At 41.4% G+C, this 23343-nt stretch overlaps 1 protein-coding gene across 3 annotated transcripts in view; it reads right to left on the bottom strand.

The window, feature by feature from the left end:
• Positions 1 to 119: 119 nt before the first annotated feature.
• The window catches only part of MICAL3 (microtubule associated monooxygenase, calponin and LIM domain containing 3), a 105207-nt gene continuing 81983 nt past the window's right edge, over positions 120 to 23343 (bottom strand). Inside the window, exons 29-35 of one of the 3 annotated variants that reach the window (XM_010017169.1) lie at positions 21291 to 21341; positions 19314 to 19421; positions 18449 to 18542; positions 4347 to 4412; positions 1869 to 1968; positions 960 to 1033; positions 120 to 875 (exon numbers count right to left, since the gene is read on the bottom strand). In XM_010017169.1, the coding sequence (XP_010015471.1) occupies positions 691 to 875; positions 960 to 1033; positions 1869 to 1968; positions 4347 to 4412; positions 18449 to 18542; positions 19314 to 19421; positions 21291 to 21341 (678 nt within the window). In that variant the 3' untranslated portion in view covers positions 120 to 690. Of the gene's footprint in view, positions 1034 to 1868; positions 1969 to 4346; positions 4413 to 18448; positions 18543 to 19313; positions 19422 to 21290; positions 21342 to 23343 lie in introns of all 3 variants that reach the window. The other 2 variants (XM_010017170.1, XM_010017168.1) reach the window with 2 other exon arrangements.

Here is a 23343-nt window from a genome sequence, read left to right as displayed (position 1 = left end):
CCTTAGTTCCCTACAAGAAGATTTAGGAGGCTGCGATAGGGAGAGTCTTCTGATGCCCACATCTCTCTAAAAACCAGGAGGCAGAGAGTTCCATCACGCATACTAGTAGTATCTTCTGTGTCTCATATTTCTTCATATCCGTGCATAACGATCGATAGCAGGTTTCTTTGGTGGGGAGGAAGACTAAAGCAAAGAAAGTGTTGCCCTGGGCTTCTGGAGCTCTTTTGGACAGCTGACTCCATTATACAGGCTGCTACAGGCTGCTGTGGTTTTCCAGAGAGGGTTGCCACTTCCCTCCCTTTTATTAGAACTGGTGTAGTAACAACGGGAAAGGAATGGACTGACATAAATCCAGTTAAGGGTACTTCCTCCCTTAACCTCCTTCCCCACGCATGGATGATTCCTCTCTCTCCTACCACACACACAAAAATACACTCCATCATATAGGACCTCAAGGAGACTCCACAGTTTCAACTCATTATCTTCAACTCGGCTTGTAGACAAGTAAAACTTAAGCTTCTGGAACCAACACACTTATCAAAAGACTTCTGAGTGCTTCAAACCAAATCGCTGCATGCTGTTGAACTCTTCGGAGGTTTCCCCTTCAACATCTTCCTGTCCATGTAATTCTGGCGAACTCAGGGTAGGCCAACTGGACAACACAGACCAGCAGAGGTAAACGTGTCAAGCTCAGGACCAGTTCAAGCTAAAACCTTTGGAAAGCATGACTGCCTCCAGGTCCTTGTCTTCCTCTTTTTCTCGAAGCCGTTGCTCCTCAAGGAGAGCCACAAGAGAATCTCTCTGCTCCACTACTTCCAGCATCTCGTTCAGGATTCTCTTCTCCTCTGAGAGCTCTGCATCTGTCTTCAGATGATCTACAGAGAGATAAAAAACTCTCAGCATACACAAGGCTAGAAATACACACATAGAGTCTGTGAAATATTCCCTCTTGCTCTCACCTTCTACTGCCATCCTCTCCCGGAGTTCCTGCTGTAATCGGCTCTGCCTGTCTTCCAGTTCTAGCTCCCGAGCACTGGAAAGGAAACATCAGGAATCCAAGTTCTGGATATATTAAAACACACCATACATTGCTTCATACCCATTCTCAATTTCTGTTCCCCCTCAAGATGCCTGTTATGCATCTTACCAATCTGTTTTGGAGCAACTCTTAGAATACCTAGGATATATAACTATACTTTTTAAAGATTTAAATGTACTTTCAGCACCACAGAAAGTACATTTCATGGCTAGGAAGTGCCATGCAGAAAATTGAGAGGATTATGGGTGGGATTAAACCTAAAACAGTGTGAAGGAGCAAACAAATCTGCAATACCTCTGTGTATCTCCTGCTACTTCCCGCTCTAAAGACAAAGTTACTTATCAACTAAGAGACATGTCAGGCCACAGGAAAAAAGCCTCATCACCTGAGCCTAAATGAAGGGCACTGGGGTCCCACTCTGGGCAGGGAAGAGGGCCACATGGCAAAGGTGACTGAATTAAATGCTTTTGGCTACACTTAAAAGCAGACTCTACCAAAACCAGAAGGAGTGTCACATTATTCCTGCAGAGCTAGAAAACACTTGCATGAACAAGACTTGTTTTATTCAAAACCAGCTTGGGAATGGCTCAGAACTTTACACATGCATCTGTACTTCTGCACATGCACAAATAACTGGAACTTTCATTACTCACTGCTGTTATTCCTTTCTACTACCAGTCTTCTGAAATGTAATTGGATTCACATCTCAGCTAAGAATCAGCCTATGATACTACTGACCTCCTGGCATTATAGGGAAGATGATATTGACAGATCTTCCAATACTATTCCTAACAAAATCCCCCTGTTGAAGCATTGCACATTCACTCACAATATCATCAGTTCGGACTCGTAGCGAACCATGGCATTCTTCTCCTGCACCAGCTTGAACCACTCCTGCATCAGCTTGGGATCATCCTTCTTACCCATGCCTGCCAAAAGAGAAACCCGGTAAGTGTTCAGATGGTGCCCTGCAATCCTTACAAGCCCAAACTGTGAAAACAACAATGGGGCAAAATGTGCAAAGAAAGCCGAGCAAGATGCTGCCAGAGCACTCCCAAGCCGGGTCCATTCAGTTTGCCTACAGCACATAGAAGAGTCAAGTCACCTCCAAAAGGATTCTCTTCTCTTTGGAGCCTGATTTTTATCTGTTTTTCTTTCTGATTTTCTTATGAGTGCTTGTTTCTTCCTCACTCTTACTGCAGAAAGCCCAGATTTCTGTATGTGTTTCACTTTTCCATTCATTAGAAGAGCTTTATAGGTCCTCACATGCCAGCTACTTAAATATATGCTCATCAGAAACAGTCAATTGCCACTCCATGTGTTTTGCCTTTATTTTCTTCAATTGCATGTCCTCAATCTTTTCCTTTACTGGCCAAAAGTAACATTATGACTTTTCTTTCTTTTCAATAGCCCAGTACATCTGTTCTGACTGTTCCTTCTAGCCACATATTGAAGATCTATGAAGATCTACATATTCTAGCCCATCTTGAAGATCCCCTCTGCAACAGTGAACACAGAAACTACTTATTTGCACATCAGCACTGGAAACAAGAACCCCCCGACATATTTGCTAATACCAAAGCAGAATAAAAATACCTTGGACCTTGGCCACCTAGTACAGAAGTCTTAGTTGGTATTTCATTTATTTTAAAACTAACTCCTAAACTTACTCAGTAGTCCCCTGGTGAGCCTCATATCTGTCAGCAGTTATGTGGAATAAATTGCAGAATGCTGTTCCCAAAGCTTTCTGTTTACATTTATCAAATGCAAGAGCTTACCAGGGAAGCTCCTCCCAGCAATCTCCTGGCCTGGGCCACCGATTCCACTCTGAACTAGCTGCAGATGAATGCTGTGAGTTGTACCAGACACCATCAAGGACAGTAGCAATGCGCCTGCCTGCACAGAAATGGAGGCAGGAGCAAGGCCTCAAATCAAGCTCAACAGCATTTTCAGATTGAAGCATCATATCAGCTTGCACTGCACATAACCGAGGCATCCTAAAGCAACTAACATCCCTGTCTATGTTTGTTATTATGGATACATACTTTCTACATCAAGAACAAAACCTCTCAAACAGTCATTTTGATGCTAAAAATAACCAAACAGCAAGCTTACTATTCAAACTTCTGGAAACACTTTGCAAGTGCCACTCTAATGGCTAATATTTAATTCCAACCTGTGCCCTGCCTCCACCCTTAGGATCTCAGAGAAGGACTGGCCTGGAGCTAAGCAAAGGCGAGTCTGCAACTCCTGTCAAACTGTGCTTAGGCTGAGAACATCTGCCTTTGAAAAGTCAGAAGAGCAGGCCCTTGGGGAATCCCAGACCTGCTGTACCACCCTAAGAGCCTCTGGCTCCATGGACTTTCTGTGGTGTGTTGCTCAGTACAAGCATTCCTTTCTGAGCATCTCTGCACAGTATGCCCGTGTGGCGACAGGAGAGGGAAACTGTACATGCAGATGTCCAGTGCTGTGGCGCCATGAAAACACTGGGAAGTCTCCCCATCCTTCCCAATGCCAGGATGTATAGAAAACAAATGCCTCTAAGAAAAAGCCAAAACCACAACGCTACTGACCTGTGAAATAAGGAAGTACTTTTAAACAGCCAATGAGTAGAGGAATAATGGGAGGATTGGAGAGGGAGCACTGACAACTGATGTGAGTGAGCACCATGGAAAGCAGAGTAAGTGGTTAGCAAAATTACACCATGAACACATATAAACAACCCCTTCCCCCATGCCTTGGCAATGGAAACTCTACAACACACTCCATTTTGGGACAGTTAAAGAATGCGCTCAGCAAGACAGATGAAGGAAAACTGTTCTAGCTTAAGGTTTGTTGGTTTATAAAGTTCAAGGATGATTTTGCAAACCAGTCCTTATAAAGACACAGTATTCCTTTAATCCATATATACTAATTAAAAGGCCATATTTAAGGAAGCGGATTGTCTTCCCTTACCCCACCTTCTAAACATCTTTCAGTAGGAATAAAGAAATTGAAGCCACCAAATGAAAGCAGAAACTTGAGTGGGACGTACTTGCTTCCACTGCTGCTGCCAAATGTCCCTCCCAGTCGCTATACCTTCCCTTGCACAGCTGGGACTAGCAAAAGGGATACTGTATTCTTTAATAACTTGCCACAGGCTCAGAGAAGCTGTTTACCAGGTTGCTACTGAGAAGGCTGGTTTGGGGACACAGCAAGAAAAGAGCTGGGGACAGGGCTGGGGGCCTTGTGTTCATTAGCTGACTAGCACTGCTACAACAACCCAGCTGTGGTCAAGGAGAACAGGGAGCATGTGAGGTTACATTACCTTCATGGGCACAGCAAGGGCAGAAGGAGAGAGGTCTACGACGTGGTGTCCCGGCATTGGGCTCAACTTCAATAGGACCAAACGAGGAAGAGGAAGGAGAGGAAGAGGAAGTTGGAAGTGGAACGGAAGAGGAGGAAAGGAGTGAAATAAAAGACAAGCAAAGGACAAAAAGCATAAGAGTGAGAAAGTAAGGAAACACAAGAAAAGGAAAGAAAAATACAAGAAATGGAGAAGCAGAAACAAGGGATACAGTCTACAGATGAATAATGTCCCTAATAAGCACAGATAACAGGTAAGAGGTAGGCTGAGGTACTGGTGAACTCTTATTGAGCTGCACAAATACCAGGCAGGAGGTTATCATTACTGTACTCTTACCTAACGTACATTTTTGAATCACATGGTCTTTAACTGAAAGATTTGTGAACAAGATGTCAGGATGAGCAGAGATGAATATTTAACCCCTGCTGATAAATGTTAAATTTCAAGCAGGGTTACAAAAAGTCTCACCTGCATGTGTAAGACACCAGCTGTAAGCAGCCACCCTACCTTAAAGCTTTATCAGGACCATGCTCTTATCACCATGGCAGCATCCACTGATGGTAAAAGTGTCCTTTTTAATAGGAAATAATTTCTTCAGACAGGGAACATCACAGGGAGAATCTGATTAATGTGGAACCAGCCTGCCAGGTTCTGCTGTGTCAAGTATGGTGACAACACATGTGCTCAGCTGGAGTGTTGTGCTTAGAGGGGAGAAGGCTTTTACATTGATAAAAAAGTGATTCACGTCAGGGTCTGCAGGGGCAATGACCAGCTGAGGACTTTGCAGAGTTAAAGTGGTAAATTTAATGCTCTCCCTTGACATTCTCATTTCACAAAGCATTTTAAAGCTTACAAGTCCTGTTAGTATCGATGACTTACTGAATCTTTTTCATCTTTTCTATAGCCAGTGAAGGAATTTCATCTCTGAAATGGTTCAGCTCTTTTAACACTGAGAATTTGCTTTTCAGCTGTACTTAACATTGCAGAGATAAACAGTAGGAAATAATCAACATCACTAATAGTTACAGGAGACCATATGCACCAGGAAAGTGATGAGCCTGACACATCAAAGCTAGCAGAATGGTAACTGCTCTCAATGCACAACCGCATATATAAAGAGGCGGCATTTCTGTGTTGGGAACTCCACAGCAATAACACGGTCAGAACAATGCTTATTTTGGAGAAGTCGGCAGAGTTTGATATATGTGGGTTGAGGAAAGTTTTACAGACCCAGACTACTGGTGAACTGGGAAGGCTTTAGAAGGGACCATCACAGAACTAGACCAGCACACAGAGGACAAACTGAAGTGAGAGGGAGAGCACATCAGCTTCAAAGCCTGTGACTGAGCAGCGTGGTGCTCTCAGACAGGAAGAAACCTCTGTACTGGGAGCAGAAAGGGGAAACATTAGGAGAGGTGCCACAGTTGGCCATGTGACAGTTACAAATAAAGCACCGTACCAACATTAGCTGACAGTACCAGAACTTTAGTTATAGTTGTTCTGAATTTTCCAACTTCTTCATTTAAAATTAAAGAATAGTAGGACTTTTTTTTTGTTGTTGTTCTATGATTGCCATGTCACAGATTAGGTTACAAACCAAAAACAAACAAGAAAACACCCAAACTGCAAAGGTACTGTGAAGAATAAATTTCCACACAAAGCAGAGCATTTAGTGCATGATACTTGGCCTAACCTCTATGTGGGGCGGTGTGTCAGGAGATGGGACATTTAGCTGTATGTAAAAATCCACTTCTGTTCTTCAGGGTTTGAGATTTCATTCAGAATTGTGGGGCAGGGGTGGAAGGATGTTGCTAACGCAAATGCAGCTATATTTATACGTTTCAAACCATGGATATACAGACTTGGTGAGGAACTCCCAACTTGCTATATTTGATCTGAAAATAAGTACCTGGTACGTGAACATGCCATTCATCTCATTGTGACATGGCCACAAACTACGAACTTCAGTCATCAGGGAAATGGTCTGATACTAGGAGAGATACCATCGTTGGTCTTGAGTAAAAAGCCACAGAGCTTACATCGCAGAGTTCACTCCCTGCAATTGTGTTTTCCTCCTTTGCTGTTAGTTGTCATGTTTTTAAACAGAAATATTATTCCCCCACTCTTGTCTAAGGAAAATTTGTCCTTGAATCAAGTTACAAAGCCCACAGTATCTCTAATAGTCCTGCTACTGGAAATGCTAACATTACTTCTCAGCAAGATAATGAAAATAACCTGTACCATTAAGATCCTTTCCAACTACTCCAGAGGTAAATTATAGTTGCATCAGTGAACATACGATCATTACAACTGCTTTGGAAACAGCTTCTGTGCAGACCAGGAGAATTAGCAAGGCTTTAAAAAGTGTTCCTTATGTACCAGAGGTCCTAAACAGCAAGGACAGAGCAAAGTGCAACCCCAAAATTTATCTCCTATAGTTCTCTAAAGCTCTAAAAATTATCATGACCTAAAAGTCCCATAATCTGAAGTTGCAAGTAGTATAGAACATATAATGCAGTAGAATTGTAAATCACTTTTTAGAAACTTCTTTAAGGTGACAGTCCTGAAAACTGCCTCCCCACCCTCACTAGTAAAGATTATCACATGTGGTACAGACACTAAGCAGGCTGAAACAGGAACTTGTTAATTTTAAGAGAAAAACTATTTTATATTTCCTGAAAGGGAAAAAGATTTTTCACTGGCAGTAACCAACCTTCAAGTGTCACATGTTTCACTATCCCTTCAGATGAACTCTTGGAACTAGATGATCTTAAGGTCCTTCCCAACCCTAACTATTCTATGATTCTACGAAAAGGCCTCCTTAACTGTTTCAGAAACAGAGGGCCAGTGGAAGAGAAGATCACCTGATGAATGGACAAAGTGTTCCCTCAGCCAGCTGACAATTTTCGATGGTGAATGTATCATCGGATCATTCACGTTCCTGTCAAGGTTTACTTTTAAAAAATACAACTTCACAGCACAAGCTCTCGCTGTGTGTGTATGTAAGTTGAAAGACAATCCTAGAAAAAGGCTGAAGTCCTTGTCCACTACTATCAAAAAGGACAACTATAACAACACCATGTTTCATAATATGGTGTTAAAAACTGTCTCATCTACTTTGCCCTTACCACTTGTCCAATCACATTATGGAAATCCTTGTCTTCTTATTTGTCTCAAAGCCGTTACTAATCTTACAGTAAATAATATTATTGTTATATTATTGGTTAGAGAAGAGGTATCATCACCTCATGGTCTCATTAAATTAAAACCATGATGATCACAGCAAGACAATTCCTTGCCACGGAGTCAGGGCCAGATGGGAACAACTCTCTTGTCAAGCAAATTTAAAAAAATAAACCACCCCCTTTCTGTTTAAGTCTCTTCCAGCACCAAAAACCCCAGGCCAGGCCTGCCGACACAGGTCTTATCCGCAGCATGGAATGAGTGCTGCTGGCAGTAGCAATGCAAGCTACCCACTGCCCTGCTGAAGCGCTTCATTTGGAAGGAACTGAAAGGCAGGAAAAGAACTATTTCTGTGACCATTCACTTCTTAGGTTCCCTCTGTGCTATCAGCAAAAGTCTGAGGTGTGACTATAGCTCCTGGACAGAAAATTATCACTTCCCCCTTACCCCCCAGAGAGGCAAACCTGCAAACAGACCGTGTCAATCACAAGTTGTGTCTTTTAATGCCACAGGCCAACTGTTCCATAGGTGTGTAAAAGCCTGCAAAGCAGAGGCCAGCAGCTGAAGCTGCAGGCAAGCAGAGGCATTTAGAAGGGCATGCAGGTGATCGGTACAAAGCTGGGAGCTGCAGCTCCTAGAGGAAAGGAGTGTGCCGCAGCTCCCGAGCACGCTGAACATCCTGGAGAGGTAGATTAGCCACATCCCATCAATAAAGTGACTGGAATTATTTTGCTTCTGTGAAAAGAAGCCTTTCCCAGACCCTTCTGGGAAATCTTTCATACAGACATGAGAAGAAAAACCAAGTACAAGAAAGTACTCATAGTACTCTTGAGAGACTGCAGACTTTGCTACAGTGGTGGAAACCAAGAGCCATGCCAAGAATAAACACCACAGCTCCAAAGTCTCTTCAAAACAAGGAAGAGAAATTATATAGCCTCCATGAAAATATACCTTCCTTTTCACTGTATGCTGTTCTTTGTTACACAAACTACACTGGACTGTGTCTTCTTTCCCACTTTTAATTTACTTGTTTTTTAAAGAGCAATACTTCAGACTGGTTTTGTCCTTTTTTGCTGTAGCTACATAACACTTCATAATGTGAAGCACAGTAGTAAAAATGATCGATTGAGATGAAGAAAGCACAGCAGAAAGTTTGGGATGGCAGACACCATTATCCCCAAGCTACAGCTCACATTGATCCCCTCCACTATTTGCACATGCCCTGTGGTATAAGAGCTGTGATAACTTCTGAGAAGTAGTGAGCCACTGCAAATCAAAGTGATTTGAACAGATAAACCAAATGGTATCACAACCTTCGCAAGCTTTGCATCCGAATGTCTTTAATGTCTGTACTGCTGACTAACCAGGCCAGTTTGGAATTCAGCAATACCAGCAGGAAATCTAGCTCTGAAGCTAATCTCAGTTCTCTGGAACCATTATGCTCACACTTGACCTCACAAACTAAGAGCAGGACACTTCAGAAATTCTTATTCTACTACATATTCCATAACCCATTTAGCAGGCAGACTAAGAGCTCTGATTTTAAATCAATGCTTAAAATAAGGATCAGTCCAAAAGAGATCAGTAAGACAACTGCGCACTGATCACAGGAAAAAACCTCTTTCCCTCCTTTTAAAAATCAGTTATGGTCAGAAAACGGAGTACCAAAAATTAAGCGTTTCAGCTTTACTGTTTGGTGAAGCTGTGCAGCAGCAGCGTTGTAAAGGAACAAGAGCAGAGAAAGTCACCTCTTGGAGAACAGTATCCACACACCTGCAGGTATTATAAAGTTGAGGGCAAGGATTGTGACAGCTATCCCATAAGCACATCACGCTGTGTGTCTGAATTAACAGTTTACTAAAACTGGCCAAACGAGTATCCTCTAAAGTACAATCACTAGAAGAAACCTGGGGAAAACTCACAGATTGCTGAATAGCCACACAAACTGAACCACACCATTCTTTGTTCAGCAGAGGAGAGGAGTAAAAAAAAAAAAAAAGGTGGGGAGGGGAAAGAAACCTAGGGAAAGCAACAGCTGGAGCAGGATACACACACAAATGATGGCACAGAAGTGTTCTGCTTCTACAAGACCTCAAGGCACTTCGAAATGCAGTCAGAGTTAGTACAGTCCTGCACTGACCCTCCCTCCCCAGTTAGTTTGTGTCTGCAGTTGTGAGAGGTGTGCAGAAAGCAGCAGGTAAATGGAGAGTACCTAACAAGTACTCTCATTATACTTAACAAGTATATACATGCTTATCGAGTGCTCTTTCCTGCTCCAAATTTACAGCAAAGAAAACATGTTACCATTCACTTCACTGGCAAAAGCAGCTGCAGGCTGTGAAAACAAGGTTTATCTCACAACTCCACTCCTCCTCCAGGACAGCCGTGTTTGCCAATCACAAGAAATAGCACTGTTCCCACTTGAGTATATCAGACTCCAGCCCTGCAGAGCTAGATCTGCAGGACTTTAAAGGACCTAGTCAGCACAAGTATTCTGAAGAAGTTTTAATTAAAAGTGAAGCTGTTGTAGACTATGCTTTAAACAAAGATTAAAAAAACCCCAAACCATAATCACACTTTTTCCCCCCGTTTACCTGTTCATAAGGTTCTTGCCAAGAAGGGAGAACATATGTCTGAAATCAGCACTATCAAATATACCAGCTCTCTTCCTTACATCCGTGTTGCCTGCCTTGGCATACTCCAGCCAAGAGCAAACCAAGACAGGAGCACAGGGCTGTTTCCCCAGTGATTCCCTGCTGAGTGCAAGGAAAAGGAAGCTGCTCATTGAACACAGAGGGAACAAGGGAGGTACTTTCCACAGGCAGTGGAGCAGCAAACTGGGACAAGGAACTGGTGGGTAACGAGGACCTGAGGCTGGGATTAATTAAGCAAGGAGACTAAGACTGCAAACAACTAAAGGAGAAGAGAAGAGAGGGGGAAAAAAGGGTAAGGGGTGAAAGAAAGTGGCAAATTTGTGGAGAAGATACGACCTACAATTTTCCAGACAAATAATGCTGGGTAGAAGAGGGAGCAGAGCCCAAACATTTTGGAACAAGGCCAGAGGCAGGGATTGAGACTGTGTGGACTGAGTCTGTGGAAAGACCAGGAATGAAAGACTAGGAACAGCTAGTGGGGAGGAATAGGAGGTCTGAAGGGTAGAATATTAGGATTTCTTTGTCAAGAAAGTAGGATTAAAATTAAATGCCTGAGAAGCAGAAACTGGGATAAAGAATGAAAATGGAAATGAGGTAAGGAACTTTGGAAGGAAAAAACCAGGATTAGGACAAGGACTATCCGGAAAGAGGGAATAAAAGAGACAAAGAGTGTATATCCACCAGACCACTCCATCTTTCCAGTGTCTGGCTCAGAATCCATGTTTTCAAGCCTCACCATTCCACAGCTGCCAGCAAACATCTGTGAAATTCACTGACCGTGTCCCATTTCCTCTCCATAAGGATCTACACAGAAGATGACAACCTAGTGCTGCTACCAGTTATTCCATACAGACATGGAGAAGAGTTCTCTGCAGAGGATCTAAAGGTTATAAATCTGTTGATATATCAATTTAATACAAAATCTTAATTTTAGTTGACTTTGCAACCTTTGTAATGTTCTTTTAACATAACTGCATATACGATATACACACAGGAATAATTACTCAGAATTGAAACATGACCATCTGTAGTGTGAAATGAAACATCTGCTTTACAGCAACGGTACGTGACATTTTACAACAGGAAGAGAGGATTATGGCATCTGAGCAGAGCAACGGAGGTAGTTAAGATAGCCATTTGCAATACTGCAAACTGGAACTTGACCAAGGATGTCAGAAGTTACCACTCCCTGGCAGAAGCTGTTGCGCAATCTGTACAACTAAACAAAACGCAACTCTCATTAGTGTAAAGAAAACCCAGAGTGAGTTAATGGCTTAATCATTCCAAAATTATTACCAACTTACAGATAACTTTTCAAAGTATTTTTGCCATTCTGCTTATCATTCTACTGACAACATGACTCTAGAGTCATGCCTATGCCTCAGAGACACAAGTTGCCAGTACAATAACATAACTGTGTGGCCATCCTAGCTGCTTAGAGCACTCAGCAGGACCATGCAGCCACACAGTGCTCCAGGGACTTTAATGGCACTCCACCAGACACAGCATCCTGCACAGACATGTTAATTTTGAAGCTGAGCTCTAAATCTGCCACGGAATAGTGACACATATCCTCAGAGCAATGTATCCCTTTTGGCAAAAGTGTTCTGGCAGCCCCAATAGCAAATATAAAGCAAATTACAGAGGCAACAAAACAATACTATAAAGCCACTTAACTCCAGGCAGGCTAAACCAGCTCATTGTGTTTAAAGGGATACTGCCCAATATAGTTTTTTCAACTTCATTTTGAAAAAGTTATTCTTGAGATGAGCAGAAACTTGATATTATTTTAAAATATATCAACCATTTTTAAATAAACATGAACATTGTCCCTGACTGTTGGAAGCCTCCAAGTCACCACATAAATAAAACCAGCCTGTTACAGAAGAGCAAAAATGACCTCTCTGGGGTGACTGTCCAAATTCAGAGAAATGGAAAAAGCAAACATGCAAAAAAGATTAGCAGTAATTTCAATTTTCATTTAAGATTTTCTGCAATACAATACTTTAAGTGACAGTGTCCCTTTAAGTAAATATTATTTTGCTTTTCTTAAAGTCTCTATTAGTGATTTTGATGGGATAGCTATCTCTAAAGAAGCATTAGGAGGAGAAGCGGGAGGAGGGAGAGGTATAGTGGAAATAGCATTAAATGGGGGTAAGGGTCTGTTAAGTGTAAATCAGCATCAACCCTTTTACAGCTCCTACTCTATCCACATGTAAGTACTGGCCAGCTCTGATGGACATAACTAGGAAGAGGGTCTCAAAGTCTCTCTGCAGAAGATATCCTAGGAAAGAATGGCAGAGGAACTGAAGAGTGAAAGAAGCACAGGGCTAGCAGCAGACTATTGCATCAAAATTAGCACAGGGGGCCTGGGCAAAAAATAAGGTCTACTAAGGAGGAAAATCTTCCATTTTAAATTTGAAGGTGGGTATTCTTAGCTCAGGTGGATGATCTTCAATAAAAGCCTATTGTGTCAGGACAATCTGGAGTCACTGCCAAGAGACAGCTACAGGTATACTATGTAGGACAGCCTCCCCCTGGAGGAGGAAAAAATCCAGACAGTTAAAAGCCTGAGCAAGATTATATTTGAAGGACTAAATGCAAAAAATGATGAAACCAGGGGAAGACTTCTAGTGATGTGACTTGGATCCAGCCTAAAGCGTGTGGATCTTTCACTCTGTAGAGCTGGACTGTAATGCACTCCCTCAACAAAAACACAGCTTAGATCAAGGAACCTTATATTCTGAAAGACAAATGAAATGAGACCCTCAGTTGACAAGGCAACCAAACAGAGTTTGCCTTCTCTTGGATCTGCTGAAAGATGTGCCCATTTTATAAGAACAGATTTAGGGCAATTAAACTAGCAAAGGGAATTCTGATTTTCAAGATGAGCAAGTGCTAAACAAAGGCTGTTTGCAACCTAAAAGTTACCCATCTACTAAGGGATTCAGGAAGCAACATTAAAGAAATGCAGTGCCATGGTACAGAGTGATGACCAGGTTATAATCAGTAAGTGAAAAAAAGAGCTAAGCACTAACATGTGTTTAGCACTAAATGGGACATTAAAAAACCCCAACATAGCAAGACTATTATTAGCTGTGTAATGATGCAAACTGGGATGACTGGAAACTCTAACAGCAGATTCCAGCAAAAATGACTGGAAATCTTAACAGTAGGTTCTTCCCTAACCTTACAGTAAAACAAACAAGGAAGAAGAAGTATCCGTCATCTGCAAGTTTTTCCAAAGTCCCTTGAAGAAGCGTTTTTGGTTTGTTAGATCATCAACACACTCTGGCTTTTTTGGAAGAAGCAAATGAGCCTCAGAAGGGCAAAAGGGAGGCAATGGCATGCCCAGTCCTTTACAGTGTTGTTAACTTTTGGGCGCAGGTCAATTCTGCTGTCCCCTTCACATTAAAATATTTTCCTAAAGAGTATTTCAGTAGTAGAGTTGGACTTTGCAAAAGGAGTAGCAGAAAGCCAACACGGCCTTCCACTGCTAGCAGGGAAGGTGGCTGGAGTGGAAACTGCAGGTACGTTTTGAAATAATCGGCACTATGGAAAATAGACCTTACACATGGTTTGTGGAGCATGCCAGGATCTCCTCTTCCTGAGCTGGAAAAGGGGTTCTGCTATAGCCAGTCATGTGCAAGGGCTGTTTCTTCTTGGTTGTGAGCCAAGGATGGGAGAAGTAGGTGAAGGGAGGGGCAGGGAGGAGTGTCAGCAGGGTTAGTGCCAGCAGGAGGTTCAGCCATACATACCACCCAGATGCAAGTCGATGAGGTCACTGTAATAAGACTCTCCCCAATAGTCTACAACAAGGAATTGGTGAAGACAGAGTTATTGAATCAGATACCCTCACCCTAGCCCCACACAATCAAAGCAATACATGAGAAAAAGACAAAGACAGAAACAAAGAAAAGGCAAACAAGAAACATGCAGCTATACACCTGGGCACATATATATATATGTATATAAAAATGATATGTGCGTCTCTGTATATATACATATATGTACACACAAACACAAATATTATCACAAACATATATATTGAGAAGACGAGGAGAAAATTCCCAGCAGGCAGGCAAGGACTTCCAAGGGGGAAAATAAAAAAATCAAGAAGTCTAGACAGAGACACTTCACCTGTTTCCATCTGCACCAGTACCTGACACTGATGTCTTTCCTGTTCTTGCTGAGAAAAGCAGAACTAATCCTGTTGCTTTCATGCTGAGCCATGTCAGAAGGAAACAGTGCAGTTTCTTAGATCAGCTGCAGGGAAGGTGTAAGGGTTGGTTTCTTGGAGGCGACAGAGTGGAGTATGTGTGTGTAGAGCACATGGGTGGAAGACACTGACCAAGCACTGATACGAATGGCAAACACCTCACTGTAGGAAAGTGGGGGTCTTCTGCTAATGCAGTATCTATGCCAGACAAAAACCTGCACGGAAGTGTGCAGAACAGAGACATGTACGTCCATAGCTGCTAGAGATGGGAACACCATGAGTCTAGCAGCGTGTAATGTTTCTTTGGGGAAGAGACAGATGGGAGTACTGAAGCACTGTTTCTCACTCCGTATGATTCACTTGATGCAAAGAAGTGGCTTTTAAATTTTTCAGCATTGATCTGACAGTAGGAGACATTTTCCCAACTCAAAGTTCATGCTAAAAGAGGATAATGGAGCAAGAAGAGGTTCCAGAAATTTCTGACTCAATATGTTTTTAAGTTCATTTAAAAAATGAAAAAAATACACAGGAAATCAAAGCCATCAGCATGTCCAAACAGGCGAATGCACTATAATACAAAGTACCGTTACACTGAGAGCAATCCCATTCAAGGTGTCTCTTGGGACACCACAGCAAAATGGGAAATTCTTCATTGACATTATCCTACTCTACCTTTGCAGGGAAATGCCATGATGCAAAAGAAAGTGGGGGAGGAAGGAAGGAAATAAAGGATGACAAAAGCTTAGATCACCTGCAGATGACAAACTTGCCACCTGAAATAGAGCTTACATTCCAAATCATTCATTCTGGCTATGAATGTGACTATCAGAGTCTGAGACTTTCAGAGGTAATCACAGAGAACATATTAAGGCAATTAAGTCATCATCGAGTGTGAGACCATTTTCTGAATAAGACACAACATCATAGATTGAACATTCAGCTTTTACAAGAATGAAGGATCAAGTGTGCCTTGCCTGAGGCTGAGCCTATTTAAAAAAGGAAATGTAGACAGACAAGAAGGTGTAATTATTTTATCAAAATTCCAGTTGACAGTGACCTCCAAAATGTTTCTGAGTCTGACTAGTGGAGTAACTGGTATCAACATACACATATTCAAACTTTACAACTATCAGATAATGAGTGAAATTCCTGTAGTGTTGCGCTTTCTGTACCTATTGCTAGAATCTAAAATTAAGTGTAACCTCTCAGGAAGAGAGCAGGGCATCACTGTGAAGCAGTGTAAGTCACCTGGCAAGAATGTATTATGGATGACACAAAACAGATGGAAAATAGAAGTAAAATTATTCTAAGGAACCAAAATCTGCCCTATAGTACTGGTGCTTGTTCTTACCACTCCAACTGAAAAATGCTTTTTCTTTTTCTAAAAATTCAAACTGGTCCAGAGGTCAGAGATCTGAGGACTTAAAAGTTAGTGGAAGACCTCTACAAAAGCAAAATTGAAAATTCTTCAAGATAGGAAAGATGACTAACAGGCAGCATGCCAAAACATGATAAATGACATCAAGAAGTAGTTCATATGGTCTTGTGTATCTTTTTCTACAATAGAAAAAGAAAAGAATCATAAGAAATTACAGAATTCTGCTGCTTCTGTTAGGATTTTCAAGTATCGAGCAGTTGAAAAATACCACTAAAACTCCATATTTACATGCCTAAGTTAGTGAGTGATTTGTTCTTTCCCTGTAGAGAGGAAAGCTGATTAACCCACTCATTATAGAACCTAGTGTGTTCTTCTAGAACAGTTGATACTGGTTGCTGTCTATCGGACAGCCATTACTTCAATCCTGCGTTGCAATCCTTCCCTATTTATGTGGACAGAGTATGTACACGGGAAGCACACTTCCAACCCTCCCCCATTTCTTCCTTTTGCACGAGCTTATTAAAAGAGATGATATTTTTTCTTTTTATATAAACTGCTGTTCCCTTTTAAACTTTTTGTTGCATGGTTTCATCAGGGGGAGGGACTGATGAGAGACAAGAGTGTGACTCCAGACCTTTACACAACAGGGCTTGCTGAACGTAGTGGTCACTGTTAGGTCAGTATCTTAGGCAATGCAGATGGAAAGAAAATGATACTGCCCTCCTGAAAAATTAATGGTTATTGGAGGCAGAAATTAATTGTACTTGTGGAATGCGACACTGAAGACTTTAAGAAGAAATTTAGTTATTTTATTGTGAACATACTGTAAAATGTCCATGCAAGAGTGGCTAGAGAGGTGAACCATGGAGTGATTTATAATCTTGTGTTTCAGTCAACACATGTTAGAACATGCTTCTCCTCTCTCCCAGATGTTTTTGTTGTTAGTTCCCTAAATAACTGGAAGAGTTGTGGCTAGTGAATTCTTTATAACGAAGTTAAGCTTCTGTAACCATAATGTATAATCTGTTGACAGAAACATGTTGCAAGAGCAAAGCATACCGTAGGGGCTTCCTGAAGAAAAAAGATTCATTTTACAAAGAGTGATGCACGATCTGATCATTCTGCTAGGAAATTCACAAATAACACAAGCTCATCTAAGACTGCTTCTATTTTGGGAGAGCTGGGAGTGAGAGTTTAGTTATCTAAGGGTTTAATTCTGCAGTCTTCAATATAAAATAGCAATTCCTACTCTTGGTCATATTCTGCCCTCTCTGAATGTTTTTTAGGCATTCTGCAATGAGCAAATATTCTATCATGAAGAACGTTCTCTCAGTTGCTAAAATTTCCCACTTGTGCTGACATGTCTTACTGCAAAGTCATTTAGCAGCTGAGTAACCAAGGCAGATTTCCAGATGAAAAGAAAAAGAATGATGAGAGATAAGAGCAGTGGTTATAGTAAGTGCAGTAACTGTCAGGCCAGAGAACAGAGTGAGTCCACACGGAAACACACAGCATGAGGAAGGAGGCACCCCCGCAAAGAAAGGTTTTGCACAAGGTTATTTTTTTGAACCCATAAATGAAAAGGTCAGATTACAAAACCATTGAAGTCCTCAAGATTGTTCTCCACACCTGAAGTACCTATTTGCTTTGGTAGACACTCATCCTGCTGCTCTGGCACACCCTTATGAAGCATCAAACATACCTAATCCTGGCCGAGTAGTAATTGGCGGGAAGTCACAACAGACTTTTCCTCTGGTGAACCTTCACTGCTTAATCAAGTTCCATCTTCACAGACACAGTGGTGGCTCTTCAATGCAAGCAACAAGCTAAACCATTTTCCAAACACCCATTCCACTTCTACCATTTCTGATCTCTGATACATAACCCTGGGCCTGCCAGGTATACACCCACTGCATTTGCCTGTTGGATATTTGACTCCTTGCAATTGAAGATCCTTTTTTCCAAATCTGCTATCAGCATTATCTGAATGAAGTACTCCTCCACTCATATCCTTGCCAGATCAGATGATACTCATTTAATTTAATTTCAAGTACATATAACATTTCTTTTAACAGCTTGACATGGATACCTTTCAGTACATGTGTGCATTTCTGTTCTGCACAACTTTGTCGGAAGTAGCCAGTGTGCTGGGCTGTGCAGTGAGGAAGATGTTCTGTGATGGTCCCTTGTAAGGACACTACCTTGATAATCCAACACAACAGAGAAAGCACACACAATTTCACAGTCACTTCCTTAACATACAAACTGGGTTTTCTTACTGTGACAGCTTTATGTGAATTGCAGCTAGGAAACCCCTGCAATTTTCTAGCTGGAATATCCAGTCATATGCAGAAACAGTCAGACAGCCATTATTAATAGTTGAAGAATTTCCTCATAAGCCTCAGGCAAAGACAAGCAAACTAAGTCTCTGCCAATAGGGAAGCCGCATAATTAGAAGAAACACAGGAAAAACAAGTCTTCAAAAAGGTAGCAGAAAAGGGAGAATGTATTCACACTGGACTTTAGGCTATAAAGGTCCAATTGCCTCTAAAATTCAAGCAGCTATGGACTACTGCACAAGCACTTGAAAAAAAAAACATTAAAAAGCAAACCAAGTTCTGATGGATACCTGCTTCCCCCCGAAGGGCCTTCTCCACAGCAACTCCTCTCTCCTCGAGTTGCCTCTGCTTCTCTTCCACTTGTTCAAGCTGCCGCTGGATGATCTGTTCAGAGAAGAATGGAGCAGAATCTCAGCAACAGCAGTTCTCCTGCTCTGTCTGCAGCACTCATCCAGCACTAAGTGACTTCAGTCAGATTGGCCTTTTCAAAACCAAGTGATTCAACAATATACTGCTTCAAAAGCTAACTGCTTTAAAAGCCAGCATCGCAGTCCCTCCAGTGAAACATCCTCCCCACCTCCTTGCATCCTATTCCTGAATTTTGAAAACACCCTGATACCCACTTACTTGCTACAACTCCAGTGACATGCCTAAACGCTGAAGTGCAAGGTAATGCTATTCAGTCAGCTTACTTCAAGTTTTCAGAGCCCTTACTTCAGTTTTAAACAAATCCCATCACTAATAGATGATGCCAGCAGTTTTACAACAGATTCTCTGGTAATTAAAGGTTAATTTGGTAACACTTCACCGAGCAGCATAATCTAGCAAAGGACTGATAGATGTACTTTCATCAGGTATTATCTGACTACCACTGTTCCATGCAGTGCATGATGCTTCACTCCTCTCCAGCTAGAAAGATATTACGGTCATTATTTTTCTCACTGTAAAACTATCATGGTAGGTTTCAGCCATTCTTCCCATCTCTGTGACATGGTATCAACATTTAAAGAAGGAGTAGGAGCCGGGACACTCATGTAGAAATAAAGGAAAGTTCCATCTCTGGATCCTCTTCTGGCACACTCGAGGGAATGTCAAGATTATGGTGCTTTCACGTAGAGTTAAGTGTCTGCCATGACAACAAGACTGCAACACTACCTGAGCTCTGTGTAACCTCTTTAGCTCCTCTTGCTTGGCTTGTCTACGGGCAGCTTTCTGTACTCGCCGGGTCAGCTTGGCATTCAGTTCCTCTTCTGTGTAAGCTCTCTGAAGGAAGGAAAACCAGAGGCAGATTTTATATGCATGGTCAGAGGTACTGGGGGAGGGATGATCTTTTTCTCTTCCAAAATCTCAGAAGGCAGGTGTTCTGACTTTGCCATGGCTGTGTCAAAAGTCAAGCTTCTGTAGGCAAAGGTGTTCACAGTGCAGTGAGCAACAATTTCAGGGTCAAATCGGGAGTGAGAAAGCATATAAGCTAACTGCAAAGCTGTGATTTTTGTAACATCCCACCTCTGTCTTCCACTGCTATGAAACCTGTCCCCAAAGTTAAAATCAATTTTTATTCTTTTTCTCAACAGATTTAGCCAAATGGATTTAGTTAAATCAATGAGTACCATATACAGGAGTCACCTTGATCTCATTTTAAAAGAGGGTAAAGGCATGCCTACATGAACAGTTACAGCAGCATAAGGTAAGAAATTACCTTAGATTAGTGTAGTTGTATCAGTATTCCCCTCTCCCAGTTTTATTCTGGAGCAAGAACATTCATAGGTGGAAGTTACACTGGTATAATGTAAAAACTAGCTGTGTAAATTTGTGCAACTTTTCTGTGAATCAAGAAGGCAAAAAGACATTTGAAAGCAGAATGACATTCTGGTGTGAGATGGGAAATGCCATCTCAAGAGCAACCTCACAAAACTGGCTGGTGTAAAACAGAGCAAAGAACCCTTAAAGTAAAACTAGAATATTACACCACCAGAAGCCATCCAAAAGGAAAAAGGCTATGTCTATAGCCTCATATTTATATTTATACCTTCTATTTATAGAAATAGGTATTTCCTCTTCCTCTTTTCTCTCAGTGAAACTAGTTTAAAAATAAGTAAGTCTTTTTAAACATTACTGAAATGGGGTTTAATATCTTTTCAGGTATCCTAGTTGCTTGCATTGCAGTCTAGGAAGGCTTCCTCTCACAGAGGAGTGAGAGTGTCAAAGAAACTTCACAACTGCATGAAGTGTACTGCAGTGAAGAACAGAACTCTCTTCCCACATACATGTATGTAAGCTTTAAGCACATGTAAGCTGTAAAGACATGTCTTCTACTTCCAGGAAGAGATCTTCCTCATGGACAATCACCTTTAAGGACAAAATGTTAAGACAGACCACCCTGAAATTTGCTTTATCTAGTTATTGTACTGCCACATCGGTCAGTCTATCTCTGGTTTATTGTTGCCATTGAACAGAATTTAAGGTAGAATTACAGCTCTATCAAAAATCCCTCAGGTAGGTGGTTAGCCACCACCATCATTAAAGCACCGAAAAGTTAATGCTTTACTCTCTCTTTTTTTAAATACACAAAATCCACAGTTATACCCAAATCAGAAGGTAAAGTGACAGAGGCCGTGACTTTCCTATTGCATGTAACACTGTTGTGACTGTGAAGACAGGACAATAACGATTTCAGAAAGCAACAACATTCCTGAAACAGAAATGCAACTTCTATCTTGATTTCAGCTGGATACAGAGTTTCCCTATGATTCCAGTGAACTCAACGATTTTGAAGGATGCTGATTAAAGTGAGATAATTCACTTGATCTCATATTCTAAGTATTATTATGCATACATATTCAATTGCCTTAAAACCCAATTTGTTCTGAAGCTCAAAGATCATCCACATCGTTCAGTGGTGCACTGACAATTGCATGCATTCTAACCAGACAAAGCTTAATTTGGAGCTTAATGCATTTTTGGTAGACAACCCCTACAAAGAATTTGCTGCCCATGTCTGCTAACATCTCACGCATGCACAGTCAACGTTTGTGATGTTAGTGCACATGTGATGGGTAGCTACGGATTCGATGGGTTAATATAGGGACATGCAATGCAGCAATGGCCAACTAGTGGGAATGGAGACACTACCTTTGACGAATATGATCTCTTGAATGCCAAGGCGTGTGGTACATAGATCGACTTTAAAGGGGGAATGGTAAAGGGAAAAAAAATAAAAAACGTACAAAATGAAGCAAAATCAGTTCAACATTGAAAACAGATGCACAGTCATAAAACAAAGCTGGTTTTAAATGAAACATAGAATTGTGCAAATGCTGAACACGACCCAGACTGATGAAGCACAATGGAACTTCTGTCTGCAAAATCAAGTTTCTAGCACTTTCCTCAAGGCAGCCTTTGGCAGCCTCTTTGAAGATCCAGTCAACTAGGAAATACCCTTCTCTAGAGGAATTATTTGGCATTTACCTACAGTTTCAATGCCCGCTAACCAACCATGTGTACATATACATACAAAATTTTGGATTTGGACTAATGGTTTATGCTGGGGCATGTTTGGTCTGAACTGGCTGAGCAAACCGTGTACTACTGTGTTACACAACTCTCCATTTACAGTCTGATTTAGAACCTTTCCAAGGAGTTGTGTTTATTTCATGGTTTTAAATTATCTCTTCTTCACAGAAATGATCATTTGCATTTACCTAACATCATCAATCTTCCTCACTGCTTTGTGACAGGAGAAACATCAGATGGGCTCACAGTGAGTTACGTGTTCTATAGAAAAGGAATCCCCCTGTCTATGAAGAGAACCTCTGGAGCTACACTTATGAGAAGGACGAGAAAAGGACAAGAAATCACTAGCTTCTCTAGCCAAGGACATTCTACACTACCCTGTAATACCTTAGGTAAACTACTTAGCATTTATGAGCAAGGTAAACTTCCCTTGTATCATGAAGTACAGAGGGCATTGTGCCATTCTGGGCAAACAGCCAGCATTTTGCATTTTCACATTTAATTAACTAAAACCACTGACAAATAAAAAGCCACAGAGCAACCGCAGCATGTATGCAAACCTCAGTAGAAAGCAAGCTACCTGCAGCAGTAACACACATGTCTGATCACAGTACCACAACTGTACAGGAAGGACAACACACACACACAATGACACACACCTATAAACACGAGATCCACGGGGCATTTACATTAGGAATTCTTTACAAGATGCTTCTCTTGTAAGACACAACATTAAACAACACTGAATTAATTCACTGCTGATCACAAAGAACAGGCTAAACAGAGCAAGTTTTCTGGGAAGCAAGCTCACCTCAGTTACCAAAAGAGCAACACAAGCAGAATTTCAGTTTAGAGAAGGGGTTCACATAAGAGTTATATGGCACACAGGAAGAAACTCTTACCCATGTAAGTAGCAGGCAGTTCACAACAGCCCAAATATAACCCTCATGTCCCACTAGTACAAACCTGGTTTTGCTAGTCTCAAAGTTCAGTTACGTTTCTTTCGACAGCAAGGCATTCCAGTGTTTGCATGTATGTTTACATCTTTGGACAGGATGCAGTAAAACCAGGTAAGTGGAGTTCTCAGATTTGTTTCCTCAAAATAAATTAATTCTTAAATCCATTCTTTAGAAAGCTCAGCAGATGCTGAGCAAAGAAATTCTTAACAGAACTTCAGCAACAGCAAATGGGAGAAAACGAGACACTAACATTGTCTCCTTAACAGAGCTGGTGAGATACTTTCAGCATCAGGATTCCAGGCATCTGCCACTCCTATCCCCTCCAGTGCTTACTGATGAGATTTTTTTTTTTCCTGCAAAAGCCATTTTAAATCAAAGTAGCTCAGCACAGAAAAAAGTGATCAAGGTATACTGAAGTCTGAAAACAAGCATGGACCTTACTGAAGCCCTGCTTCCTCCTGAAGGAGATACAAGGCAGAACACCAAGTCTAACTTTTATCTGAACCCCTGTATTGCGTATGTGTCCTCTGGTAGCCACAGGTACCTCATTCTTCTGCATCTCTTGGAAAATGCAGAATTTCTCATGAAACGCCTTGAGTGCGTGCAAGGAGGAATGGAAGGGGGAGAGAAAAAAGGGAGTAAAATAAAAACAAAATCATCTTCCTCTCAGAATAGATCAAACAGGGAGAGAGATTAGAAGAGGTAAGTAAACA

The sequence above is a fragment of the Nestor notabilis genome, unplaced genomic scaffold, assembly GCF_000696875.1.
Source record: "Nestor notabilis isolate BGI_N333 unplaced genomic scaffold, ASM69687v1 scaffold5526, whole genome shotgun sequence".
NCBI classification, from domain to species: domain Eukaryota; kingdom Metazoa; phylum Chordata; class Aves; order Psittaciformes; family Psittacidae; genus Nestor; species Nestor notabilis.
Note: the sequence above shows the minus strand (reverse complement) of the source record. Positions and strands in the feature narration are given on the sequence as shown.